Source organism: Poromitra crassiceps (assembly GCF_964638095.1).
Source record: "Poromitra crassiceps genome assembly, chromosome: 21".
NCBI lineage: Eukaryota > Metazoa > Chordata > Actinopteri > Beryciformes > Melamphaidae > Poromitra > Poromitra crassiceps.
Genome location: NC_139638.1, coordinates 23257229 through 23284728, shown reverse-complemented (window position 1 = coordinate 23284728; position 27500 = coordinate 23257229). Strand labels below are relative to the sequence as shown.

At 43.5% G+C, this 27500-nt stretch overlaps 1 protein-coding gene across 2 annotated transcripts in view; it reads right to left on the bottom strand.

Moving 5' to 3' along the window:
• Positions 1-27500, bottom strand: part of gpsm1b (G protein signaling modulator 1b) — a 43837-nt gene that overhangs the window by 12247 nt on the left and 4090 nt on the right. For both annotated transcript variants that reach the window (XM_083657467.1, XM_083657468.1), the window contains exons 2-11: positions 13620-13841; positions 12023-12158; positions 7279-7421; positions 4567-4690; positions 4260-4375; positions 3799-3954; positions 3230-3338; positions 2968-3082; positions 284-354; positions 1-171 (exon numbers count right to left, since the gene is read on the bottom strand). In XM_083657467.1, coding sequence (XP_083513593.1) covers positions 1-171; positions 284-354; positions 2968-3082; positions 3230-3338; positions 3799-3954; positions 4260-4375; positions 4567-4690; positions 7279-7421; positions 12023-12158; positions 13620-13841 — 1363 coding nt within the window. The remainder of the gene's footprint in view (positions 172-283; positions 355-2967; positions 3083-3229; positions 3339-3798; positions 3955-4259; positions 4376-4566; positions 4691-7278; positions 7422-12022; positions 12159-13619; positions 13842-27500) is intronic.

Sequence of the window (27500 nt, the reverse complement as noted above, 5' to 3'; positions counted from 1 at the left end):
TGGCACTGGAGGCGGGACTTGCAGAGTGATGTCATCAGTGTCTATGGGAGAGTCCAACCACTGCCTTTCGTCGGATGACTGACTGTCAGGATAGCCTTTCCTCTTACCCGGCTGGGACAGCTGACTCTTGGATCTCCGGGATATACTTTCCAAGTCTTGGCCGTCTCCGTTCTGCAGGGAAAAGTAGTTGTTGTTAGACTGTGGATTTATAACGCTTTACCTTTACAGGCGCCTGTACCCCCATGGGGGTACACACTGAAATATGTTAAGAAAGAGAAATCACCTTATCCGAGGAGTACTTCCACAGTTCTACACTGTCCATGCTGTTTCTCTTGGTGAATTTGGGTCTCGCTCCTACAAGAAAATTAAATAAAATCAACATTACGGGACAATAAAACAAGATTCCTCACAACTTTGTAAATAGATTTTCTCTCGTACAGTTTAGTGTGAAATCTTCACATGTGCATTCCTCGTGTGTCTCTTTTCTGCAACAGCCTTGTGATGTCAGCAGTGGTCCCATGCGGTGCTTGGAGGGAATATGAGGTTTCAGGCAGACAACCAGGCAAACAATCTGAATACGGCTCTCTGTGCCAGCTCCTTCACCCACGGGGGAAATCTAGGACACGGGTGTGAGTTTCTGGCCGGAGGTCGGGCTCATGGAAACAATCATCAAACAACGAACGGCCTTATGCGAGGGATAAGACAAGATTGCACAGTTCCTCCATGCTTGGTTACGACCACGTGCTGCGCTCGCATTCATGTGACTGACTTGGTGGAATGTTTGAGGGGGAGAATATTGCTCTAAACAAAAACAGTCAAATGCAAAGCCCATGAAACCTCATCATTCCTTCTCAAATCTGAATAAATAAATACATAAATAAATAAACTCTTCTTATATAGATCTAAACACATCAATCCTCAATTTCTCTTCTTTTTTGTCATTTTTGTTGTTGTTTTGAGAATAAAATAGTGTTCTGTTCACCCATTCCTGCTATGAAATGTTTAGTAAATGTCCTGATGGCATAAAGCAACCATACAGATGGTTCAGCTGCTTGCGCAAACACACGCCTTGCTTTCTCCCAAATTTAGCCTCAATTCCCTCTACTTTTAAATGTATCGTCTATGTTATGTCTGTCTGTCTGTCTGTCTGTCTCACCTTTAGTTCGTTTCATACTTCATTTGGCCACCGACCTTGTGTACACTTACACCAGTGGGCTCACTCTAGCCCAGACATGCTATGTTTGTCAAACACGGAGTTGGAACGTACGGTCTGTAATTGTGACAACATGGATTTCACTGTCTGGTTTCAGTCTTTTTTAAGTGACAGAGAAATGTCCACTTAACTAAATAGCTCAGTGAACTGTTTGTATTTAAAACTCCTAAACTTAAGCAAATTCATGCTAGCTCAATAGCCATTATTTTGTCTTAATCTTTTTCTATGAGATGGAAGTGTAAGTATATGATCAAGTCAGTTTCTCTTAACCACAGTTTGCACAGTGTGAGTCTGTTTCAAACAAACAGCCCCTGTTTCAAATAAACATTCGCGCGCGCACCAACGCACAAAGATGTAGCAAATAGGCACGTGACATTTTAATATTTACTTTTGGTCACCTGATAGTCGAGTAACAACACTGGACATAAAGGAAATTAAGTGTTACCAGATGCTATATTCGCCCTAGAGAGGCATTGCAGCAGATTCCATTGACAGACAAACAGCGTTACATTTCCTACCAACAGTAAATAGAGAACTTTAAATAGAGTTTAGGGCCATTTGTACTGTAGGCAGTTGGCGTGAGTGAGGAGCGGTGTGGAGACAATACAGCAGTGTTACTGCTTATGAACCAGGACTTATTTATTTACATTAGTTACATTACATTATTTATTTATTTACATTTGTCAATAGAAATGATGATGATAAATGATTATCTTAGATTGATTTCATTTTTATGTTTGTTATTGCATTCTGTTAAGTTATGTCTGCTTTATGTTGATGATTTTCTTTCCAAATAATAATTGTTTTTGCCTGTGTTTGTTTTATGTATCTGTGTGGTTTAGAATTATTTTCAACTAATCAGTTTATTGCATTATTTTTATTACTTTTTTCCACTAACATTGTAGAAGATTGTTTTCTGTCCAACTGAACTTTAGAAAGCTGTTTTTGGCAAGTTTATTTCCTGTGTAATGTTTCTGGTTATTGTTGTATTATTTGATTTCATTATGTATTTTTATTTTCAATTTTTTGTTTCTTGAATTTTATATTTCAGACCCCAGGAAGAATAATTGCTGCTCGAGGCAGTGGTTAATGGGGATCTTAAATAAATAAATAAATGTGCTCAACTCAGCCTTAAAATGCAGCGGGTGGCGGCCCAACAGAGCATGAAGAGTCAGGTGAACCAGCAGCGCTCACATGTAAAGTTTCAAACAGTTGAATCCACACAGCAGCAGCACAAAACAGACGAGTTTCAGCCTTTCCTCAGTGTTAAACGTGATTAATGTGGAGAAAAGCTGGAGACTGAAACGTGTCTATTTTGTGCTGCTGCTGTGTGGATTTAAACTTTCTGAAACTTTACCTGTGAGCGCTGCCGTTTCACCTGACTTTACAGTACTTTTAGCAGCAAATACATTATCAAACTCAAAAGGGCCATAAACAGAGAAATAGTGCAATCAATACCCACTAAAGTAGACCACGTGTTCATGGCATTAGAGTAGAATTGTACTATGAGGATGTCATTGTAGACTGAGTTAGACCTTACCCAAGTCTGCATTACTGGTGTTCTAACTAAAGTCACTTTTTTCTAGCAAGCAGTGCATTGCCAGCACACGTTTTAAGTACGGTGTGTATAACATCCTGCAGAAATCAAATCCATAACCTTGCCTGGAATTTCAGTGTATTTCGCCTTCTGCCGTGGGCCTCACCTACAGCCTGTGATGACCAAACACAGTCCAGGACACTCAGTTAGTTCTCACCTTGCATCTCAAACTCTGACCCGCAGGGTGAAAGGTCACTCTCATTGACCCCAAGGGCCTCCATCAGTTGCTCCACATTCATTCTGGCTGTCAGCTCCCCATTTCTATCCCCGATCTGATGGAAAGAGAGGACGAGAGACATGCACAGAGACAGGGACAGAGAGAGAGAGAGATAATGGCATGTAAGCACCTTCAACTTGACCAAAGTGGTGTGTATGTGTGCGTGTTTCATTTCGTATCACTGTTTGTAAAAATGTCCCACCTCTTTGGAGATGTCCAGGTGCCGTCGGGCGTAGTGGAGAGCTTGTTTGTGGTTCCCTAAAGACACATAAGCATTCCCCAGGCTCCAGCAGGCGCGGCCCTCTCCAACCCTATTGACACACGAACACACGCACAAAACACATGTGACACACACACACACACACACACACACACACACACACACACACACACACACACACTTTATTTACTACATAAAAAAGTATGTGTCTAATGTTGGCTGATATTAACATTGCTGATCTCTGTATAAAAACAAGCTTCTATGATAATCAAATTGAAACGCAATGTAAATGTAAACACTGTGAATTTGAAAAAGTAACGTCTTTCTAATTTTCCAAAACATTTGGAAAAGCCCATAAATAATATATTTCCCGCATTGTTTCCTCTCAATATGAAAATGTTGGCCGATACCGATACACCGATATTTTGCTCATCGAAACCAATACCGATATATAAAATGACTAACATCGGCCGATACTGATATGATTGCCGATATATAGTCCTTAAATGTTTGTGTGTAAGTGCATATGCATTATGTGCAGTTCATTGTACCTATCAGTAAGCTCCTGGGCTATAAACAGGTGTTTGAGGTGGTAGTGGACGGCCCTCTCGTACTGCTGCAAAAGAGTGTAGGTGTTTCCCAGGCTGTAACACGCCTGAGCCTCCATCACCTGGTCCCTCAGCTGCCTGGACAACTGCAGGGTTTTCCTGCAGACAGAGAGACAGAGAGAAGAGTGAAGGGAGAAGAGGGTGAGAGAGGAGAGAGGGAGGTGAACGAAAAAAGGAGGTTTCATATAGTGAGGTAGGGGTGGATAAAGATGGAGACACAAAAATGGAGGACAGAAGTTAAGAATGACTAAATTAAACAATGCTCAAATTCAGTCTCAGAGCTTGGATTATAGATCCTCATCTCATGCATTAAACCAATGGCTCCAATACTCAATACTGTAGCCTCGGTTGGGTTCACTTCCTCTTCCCTCCACTAGATGTCAGCCAGTGCCCTCTCTCCTCACCTGTAGTACTCGGTGGCTGTGTTGAACTGGCCGAGGAATATCAGAGCATTGCCGAGGTTACTGTAGGCTCGCCGCTCTGCCGCTTTGTCACCAAACTCTTTGGCGATGGACAAACGCTGGAAATGACAGAACGTCAATGTCAGCCCGAGCCATGTGCAGAGACCTGCAAAACACTCAAATACTGCACGCAAATGCTACCAAATACTACTCACTTGTCACTTGATATTGCTATTTATGTATTTTATTTAATTTTTTTATGTTTTTATTTTTTACTATGATACAGGTAAACAGCCATGGATTTCCTCACCTGCCGGTGGAACTTGATCGCTTCAACAAAGTTTCCCAGCAGATAGTGGGTGTTGCCCAAGTTGCCAAAGGCCCTCCCCTGGGCAGCTCGGTCACCAAGTTCTTTGACCAAACCCAAGTTCATCCTACAGAGATGAGTAGATACACAGATACATTAGCTCTACTGTAGATTAGATAGATACATTAGTAGATAGATACACGGATACATTAGCTCTAGATTAGATGGATACATTAGTAGATAGATACACGGATACATTAGCTCTAGATTAGATAGATACATTAGTAGATACACAGATACATTAGCTCTAGATTAGACAGATACATTAGTAGATACACAGATACATTAGCTCTACATTAGATAGATACATTATAGATACATTAGCTAGTAAATGAAGTTAGAGTAGCATCACAGTAGCCTGAAGTTCATCCTACAGAGATGAGTAGATACATTATATATACATTAGCTAGTAAATGAAGTTAGAGTAGCATCACAGTAGCCTGAATATAATACAAATATATATTGGTGTGAGTCATTACTCCCTCGCACAGTAGTCAGTCCACATAATGAAGCTGTACTGTATGTCCATGGGGGATTGTGTGCAGTTCTAATTGCCTTTCACTGCAAAAACAAGTGCACTTCAATTTGCACTTTCTGATATGTAGAGGTTAACCCCTTGTGTATCGTGTTTGGCAGTTTCACCTCCTGATTTAATTTCTCTCGGTTAATAGTGAATGGGCTTTAATAGGGACTAGATACTATCAGTGTGATGTGCGATGAGCTATTATTATGGGCTATTTTATACGTATTTTTCCAAGGAAAGTTGACTGGGCATTTTCCAGCGCTACCCTGCTTCCCACTGAGTTCCAGACATTCCCAGCAGGGTACTACTGCCCTGAACAACCTCTTCTACAATCCTTTCAGGAAGTAATCCAAGTCTCCACAAGCCCTAAAATGCCAAGTTGACTTGAAGAGACATCATTTACACCCTGTTTTTAGCTGAAATATAGCCATGTGCTGCTGGAAGCTCCCTTCTATTTATTATTCGTAATAGCTCGAGCACCCGGCTCCAGTGCATATTTCAGCTCAAAACAGGGTGTAAACGACATCTTTTCGAGTCAACTTGGCATCTCAGGGCTTGTGGAGACTTGGATTATGCCAGGTGAGCAGTATGGAAGCATTTTATGTATTTTTTCTGTTGTTTTTATTTTATTTTTGCTCTTGGCCCCTGCACCCTCAGCAGACAGCTCTACTTGCCTGACGCAGCCGGCCTCCATTTCTCTGCATTCTACTGCATGTAGTACACTGACTGCATGCAAGTATACCTCATACAACCTCACATACAAAAATCTAACCTATCCCTTTAACTCATTGAGTGCCAGCCACTTTTGGAGAACGGACGCTCCCAGTGCCAGAGTTTTCAGAGCGTTTTCAGTGATTTCTCGAGGCCCACAGAATATTGTGTGATATTACTATGTAAACACAGAACACGCAAAAAGAACAAGGAGACTCTATTGTATCATCAGCAAAAAAAAGTTTATTGATACCATTTTCCGTTCTTTAGTTATGAGCCGGAGAAGATAGGTGGTTTTCAGCGTTTTCAGGCATTTCAAATTATAAGCTGAGATATTCAGCCTTTTGTGAAATGCAGCATTTCAAGCACATTCACTGACTCTAGGTAATATTTTCTGATGTAGTGATGTGGTGTAGTTGTGTCCTGCCCTGCGTGCCCCCCCCCCCCCTCAGCTGAAAACTCCTCCCCACACTAGTAACACACAGCCTCGCACGCAGCGTCTATTTTCGGAGTGCTTTTGGTGCGCCGCCTCCCAGGCAGCGCAACATGGAGAAGCCACACGCGGACTGCAGTAAAAGGTTTGGCTTTTCATTGTCGGCTGCTGCTTTTCTAGCAGCTAATCATGTGGAGAAACTATGCTGACAGACAGACAGAGGCAGAAGGGCTCAGTTGTGTGCGCGGATTGACTGTGTTCGCAGCCCCCGTCAGTTGCAGCCAGAACAATCTACATGGCTCTGGGCTGCAGCATGAGCGGGTTCACTTTGATCACGGCTATTTCAGGCTGTGTATTCCTGACATTTCTGTAATCTGGAGAGCACTGTCGCCACCTAAGGGTTCTGTAAAATAGGTTATAGACCTCCAATAGCTACAATAGTTGTACAGGAAATGCGGAAGGCTTTGATCGACGTCCCACCGTCAAAAAACGCATTGGACGTCGAAAGACGTCCGTGGCACTCTACGTCACTATTTAATTGGACGTCGAAAGACGTCCATGGCACTCAATGAGTTAAGGTGCTCAGGAGTAAAAAAAAAAAGAAAGAAAAGTAATAGTGAGTTTATTTTGTGTTGATTGTTGATAACAAATCTTAATGTAATCCATTCTTTATTTCAGGCTGCAAAAACTACAAAATGTAGACAATTCAAGGGGGTTAAATACTTTTTGAAGGTACTGAATTGTTGGTCCCTGAGAAGCTCCACTAGAGCAGGTGAGGTTTAGAAACCTTCCTCAAAGGAACCTTGGAAGGAGTTGGAGAACATCACTTACTTACTTTCCCCACACAACCAGGCTAGTCAGTCAAGAGTTTTGAAATGACACCCTTACGCTCACAAACCTGCTTCTCTAAATAAAGCTACCAATGTACTGAATTATGTGCTGTATGCGTCCGTATGTATTTGCCGAGTTCACCGTTAGCGATACATACTCATAAAAGCCAGTAGCCTTCTGCAGTGTCTCTCTGACGTCCGGAGGCAGGTCCCCGGGCTCCTGCGTGCCGCCCCATAGCTGCTGCTTGCCCTTGGCGTGGAACACGTTTCCAATGTTGTACAGCGCTCGGGCCTCTCCCACCTACAGCACAGCCACACATTCAGAGACAGAGGGAAGCGGTTAGAGATGCAGAAATATCTCTGTAGATCCAGTATGTGTGGATGTACAGTATACAGATTTTTAGATTTTTTTTCCCCATATGTTGCATGCGTGTGGTTGTACATTAATGTGTGTCTAGAGTTGTACATGCATGCATTTAGTAGTAATAATACATTTGATCTTTTCATGATACTAAAGCACTTTATATAAAATACAGGGTATTTATAAAAAAAATCACAAAGAATTAAGACTGCTTACATAAATAGATCTATAAATAATATCCGGGTATGGTAATTGTTATTAGGGTCAGGAGGTTAGCTTTTGATCTGAGGTAGAGAGAAGTGGTGACAGACGTTTGATAAGCTAGAAGGGGCCTGGTTGTGGAGGGCTTTATGGGTGAGAACAAGGAGCTTAAACTGGGAGCTGGTGAAGAAGGAGGTGGGATCTGCTCTCACCAACGCTAGCGAGTGGGCATATCGGCAGCAGAGATCTGGGCTGCATTCAGAACCACATTACCATGTTGTCTTCCCTTCAATGAGCCCCCTAGTGACGGAATGTCTGATGTACGTAGGCTACAACAAATAAACCCTTCTAAAGGTCAGGGGTCAACACTGAACAGCCCTCACAACTTTATATAGGAAGGAAGTCCTATACATTTACTCTCAGAAACTAAGTAAAAAAGGCTTTTCCGTTTTAGTCATATTTGAAACCAAATACGGTACAACTGAAGCTAAAATAGCTCAAATAATCTCTAGAAATCAAATAAAGGCATTTTGTGGATATTGAAAATAACTTTAATTCTACTACTTAATAGTTAATACTACTAATACTTTAATCTTTTAATAACAACCTGCCCACTTTTGAATGTTGCAGAATTATGAAATTCAGAAACTACATAAAAACTGGAAGCTGCCAAATCAGCGTATAGGATATGCACAATTTCTATCGGCCATCCTTCAGTTACATTCAGTGTGGATTCAGTGAGCCAGGTCTCTACCCTTTGTGCAACGGATGAAAAAGTTGAACCAAAGTTTGAACTAAATTCCACTTTGTCCTGGCATTCTCGATTCAGCTAAAGCAACCTCCAGGAGAAAAGCATGTGGAACCGAATGCAGCCATGGACATTTTTGAGGCCTTATGAGATGACCTAAAGAGGGTAGATGTTACTGTACCATGGAGAGGTGACCTAAAGAGGGTAGATGTTACCATGGAGAGGTGACCTAAAGAGGGTAGATGTTACCATGGAGAGGTGCCCTACAGAGGGTAGATGTTACCATGGAGAGGTGCCCTACAGAGGGTAGATGTTACTGTACAATGGAGAGGTGCCCTAAAGAGGGTAGATGTTACAATGGAGAGGTGACCTAAAGAGGGTAGATGTTACCATGGAGAGGTGACCTAAAGAGGGTAGATGTTACCATGGAGAGGTGACCTAAAGAGGGTAGATGTTACCATGGAGAGGTGCCCTATAGAGGGTAGATGTTACCATGGAGAGGTGACCTAAAGAGGGTAGATGTTACTGTACAATGGAGAGGTGCCCTAAAGAGGGTAGATGTTACAATGGAGAGGTGACCTAAAGAGGGTAGATGTTACCATGGAGAGGTGCCCTAAAGAGGGTAGATGTTACCATGGAGAGGTGCCCTACAGAGGGTAGATGTTACCATGGAGAGGTGCCCTACAGAGGGTAGATGTTACCATGGAGAGGTGCCCTACAGAGGGTAGATGTTACCATGGAGAGGTGACCTATAGAGGGTAGATGTTACCATGGAGAGGTGCCCTACAGAGGGTAGATGTTACTGTACAATGGAGAGGTGACCTAAAGAGGGTAGATGTTACCATGGAGAGGTGCCCTATAGAGGGTAGATGTTACCATGGAGAGGTGCCCTATAGAGGGTAGATGTTACCATGGAGAGGTGCCCTATAGAGGGTAGATGTTACCATGGAGAGGTGCCCTATAGAGGGTAGATGTTACCATGGAGAGGTGACCTAAAGAGGGTAGATGTTACTGTACAATGGAGAGGTGCCCTAAAGAGGGTAGATGTTACTGTACAATGGAGAGGTGACCTAAAGAGGGTAGATGTTACCATGGAGAGGTGCCCTAAAGAGGGTAGATGTTACCATGGAGAGGTGACCTAAAGAGGGTAGATGTTACCATGGAGAGGTGCCCTATAGAGGGTAGATGTTACTGTACAATGGAGAGGTGACCTAAAGAGGGTAGATGTTACAATGGAGAGGTGCCCTATAGAGGGTAGATGTTACCATGGAGAGGTGCCCTATAGAGGGTAGATGTTACCATGGAGAGGTGCCCTATAGAGGGTAGATGTTACCATGGAGAGGTGACCTAAAGAGGGTAGATGTTACCATGGAGAGGTGCCCTATAGAGGGTAGATGTTACCATGGAGAGGTGCCCTATAGAGGGTAGATGTTACTGTACAATGGAGAGGTGACCTAAATAGGGTAGATGTTACAATGGAGAGGTGCCCTATAGAGGGTAGATGTTACCATGGAGAGGTGCCCTATAGAGGGTAGATGTTACCATGGAGAGGTGCCCTATAGAGGGTAGATGTTACTGTACAATGGAGAGGTGACCTAAAGAGGGTAGATGTTACAATGGAGAGGTGCCCTATAGAGGGTAGATGTTACCATGGAGAGGTGACCTATAGAGGGTAGATGTTACCATGGAGAGGTGACCTAAAGAGGGTAGATGTTACAATGGAGAGGTGACCTATAGAGGGTAGATGTTACCATGGAGAGGTGCCCTAAAGAGGGTAGATGTTACAATGGAGAGGTGACCTATAGAGGGTAGATGTTACCATGGAGAGGTGCCCTAAAGAGGGTAGATGTTACCATGGAGAGGTGCCCTAAAGAGGGTAGATGTTACTGTACAATGGAGAGGTGCCCTAAAGAGGGTAGATGTTACCATGGAGAGGTGACCTAAAGAGGGTAGATGTTACAATGGAGAGGTGACCTATAGAGGGTAGATGTTACCATGGAGAGGTGCCCTAAAGAGGGTAGATGTTACAATGGAGAGGTGACCTATAGAGGGTAGATGTTACCATGGAGAGGTGCCCTAAAGAGGGTAGATGTTACCATGGAGAGGTGCCCTATAGAGGGTAGATGTTACCATGGAGAGGTGCCCTAAAGAGGGTAGATGTTACCATGGAGAGGTGCCCTAAAGAGGGTAGATGTTACCATGGAGAGGTGCCTTATAGAGGGTAGATGTTACCATGGAGAGGTGTCCTAAAGAGTGTAGATGTTACCATGGAGAGGTGTCCTAAAGAGGGAAGATGTTACCATGGAGAGGTGCCCTATAGAGGGTAGATGTTACCATGGAGAGGTGCCCTAAAGAGGGTAGATGTTACCATGGAGAGGTGACCTAAAGAGGGTAGATGTTACCATGGAGAGGTGACCTATAGAGGGTAGATGTTACCATGGAGAGGTGCCCTAAAGAGGGTAGATGTTACCATGGAGAGGTGACCTAAAGAGGGTAGATGTTACCATGGAGAGGTGCCCTAAAGAGGGTAGATGTTACCATGGAGAGGTGCCCTATAGAGGGTAGATGTTACCATGGAGAGGTGCCCTAAAGAGGGTAGATGTTACCATGGAGAGGTGCCCTAAAGAGGGTAGATGTTACCATGGAGAGGTGCCCTATAGAGGGTAGATGTTACCATGGAGAGGTGTCCTAAAGAGGGTAGATGTTACCATGGAGAGGTGTCCTAAAGAGGGAAGATGTTACCATGGAGAGGTGCCCTATAGAGGGTAGATGTTACCATGGAGAGGTGCCCTAAAGAGGGTAGATGTTACCATGGAGAGGTGACCTAAAGAGGGTAGATGTTACCATGGAGAGGTGACCTATAGAGGGTAGATGTTACCATGGAGAGGTGCCCTAAAGAGGGTAGATGTTACCATGGAGAGGTGACCTAAAGAGGGTAGATGTTACCATGGAGAGGTGCCCTAAAGAGGGTAGATGTTACCATGGAGAGGTGACCTATAGAGGGTAGATGTTACCATGGAGAGGTGTCCTAAAGAGGGAAGATGTTACCATGGAGAGGTGCCCTATAGAGGGTAGATGTTACCATGGAGAGGTGTCCTAAAGAGGGAAGATGTTACCATGGAGAGGTGCCCTAAAGAGGGTAGATGTTACCATGGAGAGGTGCCCTATAGAGGGTAGATGTTACCATGGAGAGGTGCCCTAAAGAGGGTAGATGTTACAATGGAGAGGTGCCCTATAGAGGGTAGATGTTACCATGGAGAGGTGCCCTATAGAGGGTAGATGTTACAATGGAGAGGTGCCCTAAAGAGGGTAGATGTTACCATGGAGAGGTGCCCTATAGAGGGTAGATGTTACCATGGAGAGGTGCCCTATAGAGGGTAGATGTTACCATGGAGAGGTGCCCTATAGAGGGTAGATGTTACCATGGAGAGGTGCCCTATAGAGGGTAGATGTTACCATGGAGAGGTGCCCTATAGAGGGTAGATGTTACCATGGAGAGGTGCCCTATAGAGGGTAGATGTTACCATGGAGAGGTGCCCTAAAGAGGGTAGATGTTACAATGGAGAGGTGACCTAAAGAGGGTAGATGTTACCTTGTCACCCTGCTCTTGAGAGATATCCAGGTGTCTCTGGCAGCAGACAACCGCTTCATCAAAGCGCCCCAACACCTTCAATGTGTTACCAAGGTTACCGCTGGCTTTGCCTTCTCCAATTCTGTCTCCTATTGTCCTGAGAATGGGAAAAGAAAATACTATACTAATGCTCCAAGGGGATGGACATAATACTATAATATCTATATATCTATATCTATATCTATATAGATATAGATATATATATATATATATACAGTATAAAGCCACGACAGTACTGGAATCAGTGTTGTAATCAAGTCACTATATTTCGAGTTCAAGTACAAGTCACCAAAGTAGAGTCCGTGTCGTGGCCTTGCACGAAAATGAATAATGTCACGGCATTAATACAGTTATAAATATATTATGCCAAATTATTAGGGCCTATTACAAAAAAATTAGGGGAAAAAGTTGATCAATTATCAAGTCGTCTCCTCGTCTCCAACTTCTGGGTACGAATGCATGAATGCTCTGGTCCAATTCCAAGTCAGAGTCATCAGTGCCCAAGTCCAAGTCGAGTCACAAGTCCTAAAAATGAGTCCAGGACTCTGACTTACTAACAGCACTGTCTGGCATACGGGTTAAACGATGAGAATCTGCATGGCAGAGTTTTAATTGGCTCCTTCCTAAGAGCAGGTACCAGTGGGCCTAGCGAGAGTCTAATGATGACAGTCTCAGCAGGACCACTGCGACCTGAGCGAGCTGTAGCTTGTTACATCACAGTGTGATGTAACAAGCTACAGCTCCCTGGGCTCTTCACTCATCACTGCCCTGCTGGAGCGCCGCCAACTGCACTCCTCTCTGCAGCCTGCAGGGGGATCCCATTATTCATACAAGCTAAATATCCAGCTGGTGCTTTGTCACTGTAGACTGTATGACATCACGTGTCACAAAGCCATCTTGCCACGCTACAATCTATTGGTTCCAATCCGAACCACCAGTGGTTCGCACCAATCAGCGAATCAGCGGCCTATGAGGCAGCGACAGACGGACTTTGGTGTGACGCCAGCGAGAGCGAGTCTGTGATAAGACGTGACAGACAGATGGTTCATCCAATCACCTGCCAGGTATTTTTTGAAAGTGCCTGCCCTTTGAAACGGTTTTCCGAGCGAGTCAGGTTAGGCCTCGTCATAACGATCCAGATAAAAGTATGTTCATGTCATGTCCTGATGGCTGACGATTCATATTGGATCACTGGATAATTGTGTAGATTGTTATTTTTTATTTTTATACACTCATGAGCTTCAGTATGGGACTTCGCAGCTACACATTATATCTCATTAAATAAAATAAAAAAACAACAATAATAATTTAATAATTACATTTCACACTACAGCATCATCATTTTTGCGATGTTAAATTTGGTTTGATGATGTTGGTAGCATTTGGACAGTTTGGAAAAAGAGCACTGACAATCTCTTACTAAATAACTCTAAGCTGAAGACGTGCTAAAAGCAGGCAGCGACCTCTGCCCTCGGACACATTTAGTAGAACACGAAATCACAACTTTTATTATGGAGTATATATATACAGTAATCATTACAGGTGTAATTGTCCTCACCTGGCCAACGTGAGGTCATGCTTGTGGTACTCCAGGGCTTTACCGTACTCCTTCAGGTAGAAGTAGGCGTTGCCGAGCTGGCTGTAGATGGCGCTGAGGGTCTTCAGGTCTTCTGTGCCTACCTGCACGGCCGCCTCGAAGAAGGCTGTCCCCCCTTTAAAGTCCCCTGCCTTGCACAGCCTCTCTCCCTCCAAGGCCAACTCCAAGCAAGAGGCTTCCATCCTGCATGGTGCACATACATACAAACAAACGTACAGACAGAGAAGACTGCATGAGCAGGTTCAGCATCCCAGATGAAATCAATGTCATACAGACAATTATAATTACAGTGGCAATGTAGGATCTTCTCATCACACAACGTGGGAAATATAGTGCCAGTATCGCCATGGCAACAAGGTCTGCAGCCATGTCAATGGACCGTTGCCTTGGCAACAGACTCCCATCCTATCTCTCTAAAAGGAGCACCTCAAAGACATGTTGTACTTGATGGCTCATTCTTGCGCATAAGTGCGTTTACATGCATGCTAATAAACCGCTTATGATCAGATTTCTAGAGTTACCTGATTCTCAAGTGTCATGTAAACGGCAACGGAAAAAGACCGTTGTCAGTTTATGAGAAAACGACAAACACACCTATGTTTCTGCTGAATCATCAGTTTTATTCATTGCCAGTTACCTGATTATTATCAGTTATCTGTGTATTGTGTGCATGTACATGTGCCGAAAACGCACTACAGACACTTTTTCCACAAGGCACAAGTCTGAGTTGATATTTTGATTGAGCTCATACTGTAAAAGCGGTACGGCACTGCCATGGCAGTAGAGAGGGGGGCTTTTGTAAAGAACAAAGAAAATATTGAAGTTTAAATTAAATGAGTAATAACTTTTATTTGGTCTGCATACCATGAAGACTAGTTGTTGGGACTCAAACATACCTGTCCGGCACACACACTGTCCAAATGTGACTGGAATTTGAAGTTAATCTGACTGTGTCAATGATCAAATTGAAAAGAACCAACTCTATGTACGGCTCCATGCAGCTACATGAACAGACACCCACTCATGTGATCTGTCAGACACATGCAGGATCCGACAAAAATAGAACAGGTGGGTATTTGTTTCTGTCCCGCATGTACAGTACTGCCCATCTATGAACATGGGCGAGATTCTGCTCGGGGCAGTTTTACCGGATCCGCACACAGAGCCGTACCACATCTGGTGGACATTGATTGGGTTTAAGCAGAGCCGTGTAAATTATGTTTGTTTGTTTTTTTCTTTCTCTGTCCGAGCCTTTTGTTGTTGTTTCCGTTTTATGTTTTGAAAATTGCAAAAATAAAATAAAAAATGAATAAAAAAGCAGAGCCATGTAGAATCTACATGGCTAGATGTCGGGACTCTTCTATCTACTAGGGGTGGGAATCACCAGATGCCCACGATACGATACTGAAACGATACTTGAGTCACGATACGATAGTATTGCGATACTGCGATATTTTCGATATTGCGATATATCGATATTGCGATATATTGAATATTGCGATATTTCGATATATTGCGATTTCTTACTTTTTCAACTGCAAATGATGTCCCCAAAGGAAAACTTTGTCAACATCTGGTTTATATAAGAACAATCTTTCAGTCTGTACATCCGACTTCAACAATTTTATTGCAGCAACATTGTCAAGTAGACAGACCAACAACTTTCATAAAGTCATGTCATAGTTGCATGCACCTGACAAACTGAACTGTTTGTTACAGTCTACTTACAGTCCACCTTAACTGGATGTGTGTGTGGACTACTGTACTTATGTAGTTTTTGCAACTTCACTTCACTTACACAAAACATCTTGTGCAGCCCATTCAGTAACTGGGGAATTTGTAAATTACTGTTATGACAAAACTGTTACTGTTAAAACAAAATGAAAATATGCTACCGTTTGTTTACTGCTGGCCTTGGAACTAAAGTTTATAGTAGCCCGGTGGCCTGGCATGGCCTGCAAAAAAAAAAAAAAAATTTTTTTTTTTGCAATATCGATACTTGGCGTCCAAATATCGATACAATATCGTCAGGCAAAATATCGCGATACTGTGGTGTATCGATTTTTCCCCCCACCCCTACTATCTACGAGTCCCGACATCTCCATTCACTCCAATGGACCAGTATTTTACTCTCAAGAGTTCCAGGAAGTAAGGTCCTGGATTAAGCAGCACTGTCGAGTTGCAGCAAAATAGACAGTTTGTGTTGTAATCTGAAAGGGTTTTTTCCACCCCTTGAATCAAATTGTACATTATCAGCTTTATTTTAGCATGCAAAAGTAGCGCGAGACCCATTCCTGGCTGTTCATTGGCTAATCGGTCTCGCATTTTGGTCCTCCGCTGACGCCACTCTCTCTCTAGAGGGCACTAGAGTTTAAGTCGATAATCAATACTTGAAGACGCTCTGTGATTGGCTACAGCACCTTGCTGTGCTGAATTATAATCGAAGGCAAGTCTGCCAGAAATAACTAGCGGCAGACGAGCCAAGTCAGAGTGGTCTGGCTTGGCTTGGCTACCATGGTAACTGCTGGGTCAGTGAAGCCGATTTGTGTGGTGTGGAAAGCATGTGGCGGTGTCCATCATCAACGTGTATTTCGTAATATCCGGCGTACATGCCGCCATATATACAAATAGAGATGGTAGGACGCGCTATTTCAGAGATGTTTGTTTGAAATGAATCAGGAGAGGGTTTAGAAAACGGTTCACACAATAATCATACTCAGGCTCGTTACAAGTCGTCAAGTCATTTGAGTTTGGGAAACATAACGTTGAGTCAAAGCGGTTTGGTTTCAAGAGAAATGTGAACCATACGACCATCGTGGGCTGAGTGAATTTCATACATATCTGACCGCCGCAATCACAGCGGGGCCTCTTTAGTGAGTCGCTTCCAAAAACAAGACTATTATTCGGACCACATTCGTTGGGTAATCGTGGGTGAACAAAAGACCAGCCAGTTTCAAACCAGTTCCAATTTCCAGATAGAGTGCTAGAGTGTGCAGATGAGTGAAGATTAAGTCTGCAATCTAATCAATAGCAACATCAAAAGTAGAGTAAGGGGGCGTGTGCACTATGAGGCCATTTACACCTGGCGCTAACATGTGTTTTCTGTGATCAGATTGCAATCAGATTGTGTTTTATCACTTGAAAGTACAGGTGTGAACACCCCCCAAAACGCATTGAAGAAGGATTGCAATCTGATCGGCCAAACCACCTCCGGAGGTGGTCAGGGATGCATTGTGTACACATTGAACAACACAAGTGTAAAATGCAATGTGTCCTCTCAATCTGGGATACAGCAACTGTATGTGGATTGAGAGGACACCCATTTCTGCAATCGGATTGCAATCAGATTGCAATCAGATGACAGAAATCGCATGTTAACGCCAGGTGTAAATGGCCTCATTGTTACATCGGTTGCTATGCTTGTTACAGTATGTTGGGAATTTAAGCAGATTTTCACTGTTTCACGCAGCAAAAGCCACTGTGGATTTACAGTGTCAGTTGAAAATGTCAATGTAAAATACAGTATATATCCCTGCTGCTGGTTTTGCCAAAAACTTCTCTGACATCATGGTCATCATTTTTCAGTACTCACTCATGGCATTTGTTGGCACTGAGAGTATTGTAATCGAGTACGACTTTATCGGAGTAAAATTACCACCAAGTAAGTAGCACAACAACAACAATGCTCAACTCATGATTCTTTGTCAATTCAAAGTACCGTTCAAATGCTATCGCAGCTAACCGCTATGGAGCCGTCCCTGCAACAGGCTAATGTTAGCAGGCCCTGCCTGACAGCTAAAGCCGAGCAGAGCACGTGTCCTATCCCAGAATAATACTTCACTCCCCATCAATACTGTGATTCATAAATTACACATAGTTGGATCATCATGGTACACATGTACGCTGAAATCTGACTGGAATGCAACCCCCCCTCCACCCGCTCCACGACCGATCACAGACGTCCTAATGTACTAAAGGACATGACTAATGTTCTGTCAAATCGTCCAGACAGCATTAGCCTCGTTATTTGGCGACTTCAGTTCATTTGATTTGTAGAACTTCGCTCGCCTGCCAAACAACTACGGCGGACAAACGGAGAAGAGAAACGCTCCTTCCAGCAGTACCTGCATTTTAGCCTGGTCCGTGTTTTGTCCACATACCCCTGGAGCTCCAGGTGCAAAGGTCTTAGCATGGCTTTGGGCCTGGGTCCATGATGGACCAGGCGACACACAGCCCGTTCTGCCCCCGTCAGAGGGCACGCCGCCTCTGATGTCATGGAGGCAAAGAACACTTTATCAGCCATGTCAAACTTAAATGCTGATCAGCTGTGCAGATAAGGTTGCACACATATCATTGACGATGTGCTAATGTAATGCTACACTCAATATCGCCGAGATTAACAGAGATAACGATATCGAATGACACTCTCGGGCTGCCAGTTTCTCTTCTTCAGTTTCCAAATGATGTCCATATGATGAACGCAAAAATCCACACAAGTCCTGGTTGTTCATTGAATGACTCCCAGTAGAATGCACCGTGTCAGCAGTGTTGCAGCCAGCCTGGACACAATCCAACTGGAAGCTCCGTGCAGAGCCCCAGGCCAGCCAAGAATCACATCTGCTCGTCAAGTCCTCCGAAACTTTCCAACAACCAACACAGTGAACTTCTCCAGAAGCCAGGCCAGTCAAGACGTGACTAGTAGAATCTCGTACACGAGAATAGTTCAAATTACATTTCTAGTTGGTACCAAATAAACAATTTGGTCTAAAAGTCCACGGTCCATGTTGCAGTAATTCAGCTGAATATTATTCAAGTAAGGAGTTGATATGTCAGCAGTTGGATAATGACAGTCCTCACTACCCACAATAGAAATCTATCCTTTTCTCTCGGGATCCTCTCCAGCCTGTCCTCAGCCGTGACCGCAGGAACCATTGTTCTCCATACCAACGAAGAAGAGCCATGCTTTAACTGCTAAAGAGGATGTGTGTCCTGGTGACCGTGGAGGGACAGTGTCAGGGAGTGACGACAAGAGTGACCTGAGCAGCACCTCTGACGATGACCAGTGACCACTGCCCCCGGTGACCGGTGGTGAGAGTGAGAGAGACAGACAGATAGACAGAGAGACAGCTGCTCATTGGCTAATCCAGTGAGCCCTACCTCCTTGATGGCGAGCACACAGTGCACTGACTAATCCATCTATATGCTGACCCTGGCAGGAACATTATTAGGTCAGCAGGAAAGACACACACAAGACTGGTTTACATTACAGGTAGACGACCTACAGGCCAAGACTGGTCATTACAGGTAGGGGACCTACAAGTCAAGACTGGTCATTACAGGTAGGGGACCTACAGGTCAAGACTGGTCATTACAGGTAGGGGACCTACAGGTCAAGAAGAGATAACATGTCAATACTGTACATAACAGCATACATTTACAATTATATATATATATATATATATATAGTATATAACTAACAAATCTGCACTGAAAACTAACAAATGTGCGGATAATGACTCGATGTGCGTCAACATACTGTATTTTCCTATCTAAAATCTTTAAATCGTGCATTTTTCTTTTAATCAAGTCAAATGATGGAAGACACCATTCACTGTCAACTGAATCCTCATTGGAAACTAAAGATGCATGAATATTCTTTAATAATGTGAACAATTAAAATGTAGTGGCCAAGAGATATATCATTAGCATAAATAAAACCAATGCTCTTCATCAGATTATTGGCTGACTGAATTGAGGAGGTTGAGAAGGATTATCTGAGTGGATTCCCCCCCCCCTCCCCCCTCCTAAGGGCTGGTTTACTATCATTTGGATTAAGGCAGAATCTGACTCTCCACTCACATTATTTACTTCAGTCTTGTCATTCTATACAACCAAAAGCAGCAATGTGGAAACTGCGTGAGCACGAGCAGCGTGACTGGAAATCTCACAAACATCATCTATCTATCTATCTATCTATCTATCTATCTATCTATAAATTTGGCAATGTGGACTCTGTCTGTTTGTTTCAAGAATTCCGTCCGGCCACAGCTATGCCGTTTTACGTGCCCTAATTGTCATCAGTGATGTCATCCGTGATGATGTCATCAGCGATGTCATAGAGCAGGCGAGGCCGTGATGCGCAGTGGTCATCAGTGATGTCGTAAGAGCAAGTGAGCCCACACGGCGGGCGAGCTGCGTATGCAAGCTGCAGGGCCAGCTCGGCGGGCGAGCTGCGTATGCGAGCTGCAGGGCCAGCTCGGCGAGCTGCAGAGCGGGCGAGGCCGCACAGCGGGCAAGCTAGTTCCTACAAAAGAAAAGAAAATTAAGTGCTAATTTGTTCAGAGAGCAGCCTTGGGACCTGCTAGATAGAAGATAAGAAAAGCAGCAAAGTAAACTGGAGGTTCCTAAGAAAGAAGTAGCTTGAGAAAAAGTCAGGCACCAATATGGTGACCCTGGGGCTCTGATGTAGACCCAATCAAGTGTCATGACTGTGTCAAAAGCTTTAGTAGATCAGCTACTTAAGGTGTGTTTCAGTACAGTACAGCCGTCTGGCACAGCTACAGCTGAGAATACAGTAGTGTTGGAATGCCTCCATTTACCTGATGCAACCTTTTAAATCCTCCTCATTTGGCCAAAGCACATGTTCAGGTGCTGCCTTCAGTCTGGCCAGAAGCTGCAGGACTTGCAGAGCCATTGAATGTAATGGGTGATAATTATCCAAGCTCAAGTCTACACACTACAGTCTTTCCATTCAGAAAGGGATCTAAAATGAGCAGATTGTCTTCTTTGCTCACGGTATTTCTCTGGTCAGAAGAGGGAACAAGCCAGCACTCTAGATGTCCTTTTCAAAGTTTTCATTTCTCTTCTGGGCAGCAGCAACAATGGACGTTTCAGCCCACAGGCCTGTTGCCAAGTATTATATCTCTGACAAAAGGGTAAAAGTGGTTTCAAGCAACTTTCAGCTGCAGGCCCGACAGAGCAGATGAAAGCCATCTACCTGGAAAGCAGAAGGTATAGTTACCACTTACCAGTTCGTATAAGGGTCAATGTGACCCCTGAAAATGTGTGAGGTGGTCTGGTCAACTCTTTGGAAGTCGACAAAATGATCTTTAAATGCCAATTATCATATGACATCATCAGTGATGACGTGTGTAAAAAAGACAGCCTGTATCTCTGGAATCCTTCAGCAGGGAAAAGGCCAGACTGGTTGACATTATGCCAATTAACAACCAGCTCTCAACAAGACGGCCTGCAAAGCAGTAGATTAGAGGCCATTAAGCAGGCCTGGCCAATGTCACTGCATCACCAGATGAACACCAAGGCTATACAGAGCCAACAGGTGAGAGAGGGCAGAGCAGTGTTACGCAACCTGGCCCTACTCAGGAGGTGCCACATTGAGAGAGAAAAATCTTTGCAAAAAAGTCCCTTTCCTCCATTCATTTTTTTTTAGATTTATATTTATTTATGTATTTTAAGTAGGACTTAAAAGAGCCACAACAATGAAGGAGCCGCATGTGGCTCTACACTAGAGCCTCGGGTTGAGTATCAGTGGGGTAGAGAGAGCATGAGGCGACAGAGACAACCAACATGAAGGATGAAAGGTGAGTCCAGGGACACACAAAGATGACGGAAACATTCAAACCAAACCATCAGATTGACGACTACGTGAAAGACAAGACAAATCCAGCATCTTATTTAGGTGTACATAATATGCTGCCTTCCTCTGAACCCACAATTGGCATTTAGTGGTACAGGGCACTGAGCAGATCATCTGCATATAAATGCAGGCCATCTGCATGCTCTCTGATGTCCTCAACACAGGTCTTCAGCAGAGCCGTGTAAGAAGAGTTGAGACATCTCCATTCACTCCAATGGACCAGTTTTTTTACTCTCAAGAGTTCCAGGAAGTAAGGTCCTGGATTGAGCAGCACTGTCGAGTTGCAGCAAAATGGACAGTTTGTGTTGTACTTTGAAATTTATTTATTTTTCTTGAACCAAATTGAACATTATCAGCTTTATTTTAGCATGCAAAAGTAGCGCGAGACCCATTCCTGGCTGTTCATTGGCTAATGAGTCTCGCATTTTGGTCCTCCGCTGACGCCACTCTCTCTCTAGAGGACACTAGTCTTCAGGACATCCTATCAGTCTGCATGACAGCGGTGTCCCGTGCTGTGCAGGTGGCAGCACTACCTGCCATGACCTGCAAAAGCCTGGGGGCAAGCAGAGCAGACAAGAAGCAAACAGAGGTTTCATTCAATCACTCAACACACTTGGTCAGGCAAGAAAGGGCAAAGACAAAGTCATATACCACATTATCAAGATAAGGCAGGGATACGTGTGGCAGAGAACTGGACTATCCCCAAAGGGATCCGATTTATTGGACTTGCAGCACATTTCATTGAAAAAGTGTCTTGTTTTACCTGCAACTGGTTCCTTTCAGTCCGGTTGTTTTCGCTCAGAGTGCACAAGTGAGAGCTCGCTCAATGTGATGGATTGGAAGCACTTGATTGTAATGCGAGGAGGACTGTCCTCCTTTGCAGACAACTCCATCTACAAATCAGCAGACACGCCCCTCTGCGAGGCTCCCGTGCGGCGAGTTTTCAAAAATGACGGTCACTTCTGCAAGCAGAAACCCTCGCGGAGTATAAACGGTCGAAACGTTTTCTCATTTCCGTGCGACAGTCCATACATCTAGCATACTTCCAGCTTAGGTCTGATAAAAGACAGCTAAACCTGATTCAACTCCATCTAAATGAGACGGACGTCATCTCGTCTGACAAGAGAAACTTGCTGCAAGTCCAGATAAATCTGACAAAATATATCTTAACAGAGGTGGCCTAATGGTCACTATAATAAGAACTGGAGTTATAGGGCTTATATGGTGTAGTCTGCTGTAGCAAATAAACAGCAGAGCTACACCAAAATGTCATAAAGCAGGCCATCCCATGACAGCACTCAATGGAGATATACAATACAAAAGGATGAAATGTTTAGATCTGGCAACTGGATGCAAGGAGAGAGAGGATGGAGACGTAGCATCTTCTATCAAAGACAGATGCCAATGCTTTGCAAGTGCATAAATCCAGCCTCTTCATGGTGGATGTGAAGGTGATGGACCAAAGCTGATGCAGGTAACTCAAGAACTGCTGCTTTAGTTATATAGCGAAAGGACAGGAGCTGAGAAGAAAATAAGACCCAAGCTCCTGAGTCCAGCTGGGTGTGGTGCTCGGTCACGGTGCTGGGGCCTCTGCTAAGTTAACTACCAGGAGATGTTCCAGGAGTGGGAATGAAGCTTCAAGGACAAGGATGATAGTTCCCAGCTGTTGACCCTGCAGCATGGTCGCTGGCAGAGGCACAGTAGCTAGCAATATCAACCAGGTAAACACTCAAATGTATAGTCATTATGCAAAGTAGTGACTGACTCTGTGAAATTTCTCACAGTTCATCATGTACCATTATCCAACTTCTGACACCCATGATAGCCATGACCAGGTCTGTCTCGAAAAAGAGATTGCATTTCAATGAGATAACCTGGTAAAGTAGAGGTTAAATTAAAAAATAATCTGAGTACAGTATAATAAAAAAAAAGACAGTACTGTATACTAGTACATGTGCAGTGAGTAATTTCACACCGCACATTAAAGTCTAGTGCTGGAATTTGTTTTTTGGTCTGCTGCGTGCATTAAAATAAAAGTTTAGAATTTATTTGGTAGTGTGGACTTCACTCTTTTTTGTAACTATTATTTACTTAAACAACAGAACAGGTGGCCGGATAACCTGAAATTAAATCAATATTTACCTGGCCATGAAATATCTAAAAGGTCTTATTTGAACTAGAGGGAGTTACTAAAGATGTTCAATCTGGTCCATGGTAAAAGTCAGAAAACAGTCAAATTAACATTTGGACCAATGCAAGAATATTTAAGAAATGGCTGAAAAGCACTTCAAACAGGACAAAATGGAGTTTAGACCAGGATCAAGCGGGGAGGATGTGGAAATCCAGGTCAAAAATAGTACCTTACATGGAAGAATAATATTTTCCTTTGATGGTTGCTCTCCACATGCCAACGCTAAATCAACACTGACTTTCCACAGTATCCCTGTGAGAAGACTCAACCATAGAATTATGAAATGATGGCTTGGATCCAGGTTGTTTTAGCTGGCGACTTCTCATCGTTAACACGTGTTGTTGTCACGATGGCGTTTATAACTTTAAAGGGGAAAAAGTCAAGGAAGGAACTTGGTGCGGTGACAGAAAAGCTGACAAATTGAAGGAAACTGACAGAGAGAAGACAGACACAAAGCCACAGCCTGAGGAGGGAGTCGACACACGGTCCGGTGGGAGTGTGCCGTTGTGCATTGTGTATTGTGTAAGTGTCATTTCTAATGAGCTCAAAGCAGTGATGTAGGGGGATTAGAGACAAAACAGTTACAATGTGTCACTGTCATTCATCACATCCTGCTATACTGAGCTAAAGGGTGCAGCAGCCTAAAGGAAGTCTGGCGACGTGGTTTAGATTTAGAACATTGAGCTGTTATTTAAGCAGAGACCAATTCATCATCGGTGTGCAAAACAATAAGGACACTTGGGTTTCTCTTCGCTATAAACAAAACAAATGACACAGGTAGAGGGGCGGCTTTAGCTCAGGAGGTAGAGCGGGTCGGCCAATGACGCAAGGGTTGGCGGTTCGATCCCCGCTCCCTCCCAGCTGCCGTCGCTGTGTCCTTGGGCAAGACACCTAACCCTCCTTGCTCCCAATGGTGTGTAGGCACCCTGCGTGGCAGCCTGCCGCCATCGGTGTGTGAATGTAGACTATCTACTGATTGTAAAGCGCTTTGGATAAAAGCGCTATATAAATGCAGGCCATTTAGGTAGATGGTGCAGTGATGCAGTGAATAAGAAAATAATTTTGGTCAGCTTAATGATCAAGAAGATGAAGTGCCTCAATAAATGTATTATAAATGATCAGACTGACATTTTAAAATATAATAATAATAACAATAACAACAATAATAATAATAATAATAATAATAATATGATAATCACTTTTTTTTTATTGTGTATTGAGATTGATTTCATATGACATTATATATTAAGTCTTGTTCCCCAGTCAGTCTTAGTCGGATCATTCCTTTCTGTTATACGTATGTGTCAGTTATGTATGAAGAGTTCATCTTAATTGGTTTATGTGTTACCTGCATTACCTGCTACTTTAAACACACAGTCTAACCACCTGCCTCGCTAGCCTACATGTGTCCTCACCACACCTCCACGTACGTAATAGTCCACAAGTTAAGAATCAGTTTACAGAGATACAAAAAAGCAAAATGCAGCCATAATGAGATATGAAACCAGAAGGGGACTTGGGAAGATAAATGAAGACATTTAAAGAAAGGGAAAGCAAAGAGACGACAAGCTGTAATCAAAAATAAGAGTATTAGTCTCGGTGGGATGATGTTCGGGAATGGACTTTTATTTTGGCCATCTTTGTGGTTGGCCTAAGAATGGCTGTGCGGCGCAGTAGGTGGTGTACAGTAGTCTGCCATTCTCTCCTCTGATTACCACTCTAGCTGGTCTGTTTGCGAGCCATTCATACCATAATAGCCTGCCTGTGGTCTAAAGGAGACCGTTTCCCAAATGCTGTTACCACGGCAGCACGGGGTAAACGAGACCTACTGTACAGATTTCAGGAAGTACGTGAGCTAAGTAAGTAGAAGTGAGGTTTGTGTGTAAGCTGAACTTTGTTGTGTGCAATAATCAGTGTTGGGATATTGTAATCAACACAATACAGTGTTACATCACAGATGATGGTGAGAATCCTGGAAAGGCAAATATTTAATTTATCGTCCATATCCGATCCATACCCTCAATTGTCATTCATAATTTCTCTCATTGGGCGTCCGGGTAGTGTAGCGGTAGATTCCCTGCCTACCAACACGAGGGTCACAGGTTCGCACCCCCGTGTTACCTCCCGCTTGGTCAGGCGTCCATACAGGCACGATTGGCTGTGTCTGCGGGTAAAGGAAGCCGGATTGGCGGGTATGTGTCCTGGTCGCTGCACTAGCGCCTCCACTGGTCGGTCGGGGCGCCTGGTCAGGGTGAAAGGGAACTGGTGGGAATCGCGTGATCCTCCCACGTGCTACGTCCTGCCGGTGAAGCTCCCCGCTGTCAGGTGAAAAGAAGCAGCTGGCAACCGCGCATGTGTCGGAGGAAGCATGGTGCTAGTCTATGGGCTCTCCCCAGATCGGCAGAGGGTGGAGCAGCGACCGGGGCAGCAGGGGGAGAAATTGGCCAAGAACAATTGTGGAACAAATCAGAAAGAATAATAAAAAATAAAAAAATGTGGGCTTGGGCAATGTATGTCATTCAAATCAAACTCATAAAAAACTCATATAAGTGACCAAAATTATACAAAAAAATGCCTCAAATAAAAATCCAAACTGGCGCCCCATCTGCATTTTAAGACTATGTCAGGATTGTCCTCATCTTGTCTCATGTCTTACATGGCCAATACATTGACAGTATAAAAAAAAGGGACAATATGAAATCAATTGTCTTCTCTCTTTACAATCGGCTCTCTGTCCGGCTGTTTTTTTTTTTTTTTAATGGTCCATTTTTAGAACCGTGTTATCAAGGTGCATTGCTGCTCATCTCTTGGGTTCCATGGTGCTTTTTTTCCTCTTCTTCTGGGTTCTGTATGTCTCCTGATGGTGGAGTTCCTGCCTGGCTTAGCCGGGGAACTCTGTGCACAGAGTACTAATCCAGCCCATAATTACAGAGTGCTGATGCGAGTTGTCACGGAAACCGAAGAGAAACTCTCTAGGAATGCTTTCCCTCTCGCTGTACATGTCTCTTTCACTTTGGATAGAAGCCTCTCTTCCTTTCTTCTTTATCTCATTCTCCTGAAACGTTTCATCTCTACTCACCCTCTTTCCTTCTCTCTCTCTCTCTCTCTATCTATCTATCTATTGCTGTGTTAAAGGGGCAGCTCACCCTAAAATCCAAAATGACATGTTTTTCCTCTTACATGTAGAGCTATTTATCCATCTATATCGTTTTGGTGTGAGTTGCTGGGTTTTGGAGATATCAGGCGTAGAGATTTCTGCCTTTTCTCCAATACAATGGAACTGGATACAATGTCTCTTTCCAGAAATAATGACCCGGTTACCCAAGATAACACAGTAGACCTAGTTGTGAGCAGTTTCATGTAGGAACTAACTAGTAGTGGGTGTAGTTCGGTCTAAATAAAATAGTTCCTTCCTACATTAAACTGCACACAACAAGGTTTGTGGATTATCTTGAATAACTGGGTCATGATTTCTGGAAAGAGACATATTGCTGTTGAGTTTTTCAAATGTATGTTTTTGTCACTTCGACCACCACAAGCCGAGTGCCATCCAGTTCCATTGTATTTGAGAGCAGGCAGAAATCTCTAGGGCTGATATAGTATCTCCAAAACTCAGGCAACTAACACAAAACGATCTAAGTAGTAAGTAGATAAATAGCACTACAGGTGAGAGGAAAAATATGAATTTTGGATTTTAGGGTGAGCTGTCCCTTTAGTACAGTGGCATCATGTAAGGAAGAATATCACATTACAAAAGGACAATTGAGACAATTTTCAGAATTGTAATATTGTCATAATTTCTAGGTATTAAGTGGCTATGATGACACACACTGGAGGTGATTGTAGCATTTGGTTTAAACTTCCTAAGAGACTTCAGCATGTCTGTATTGTTTTCATCAGCAGTCATCTCTGACTGGATAAAGCCTCTCTGAAGAACATTCCCGTGTCTCCCAATGGGACAATTTCCTCACAATGCTCTAAACCCTCCAGCTAT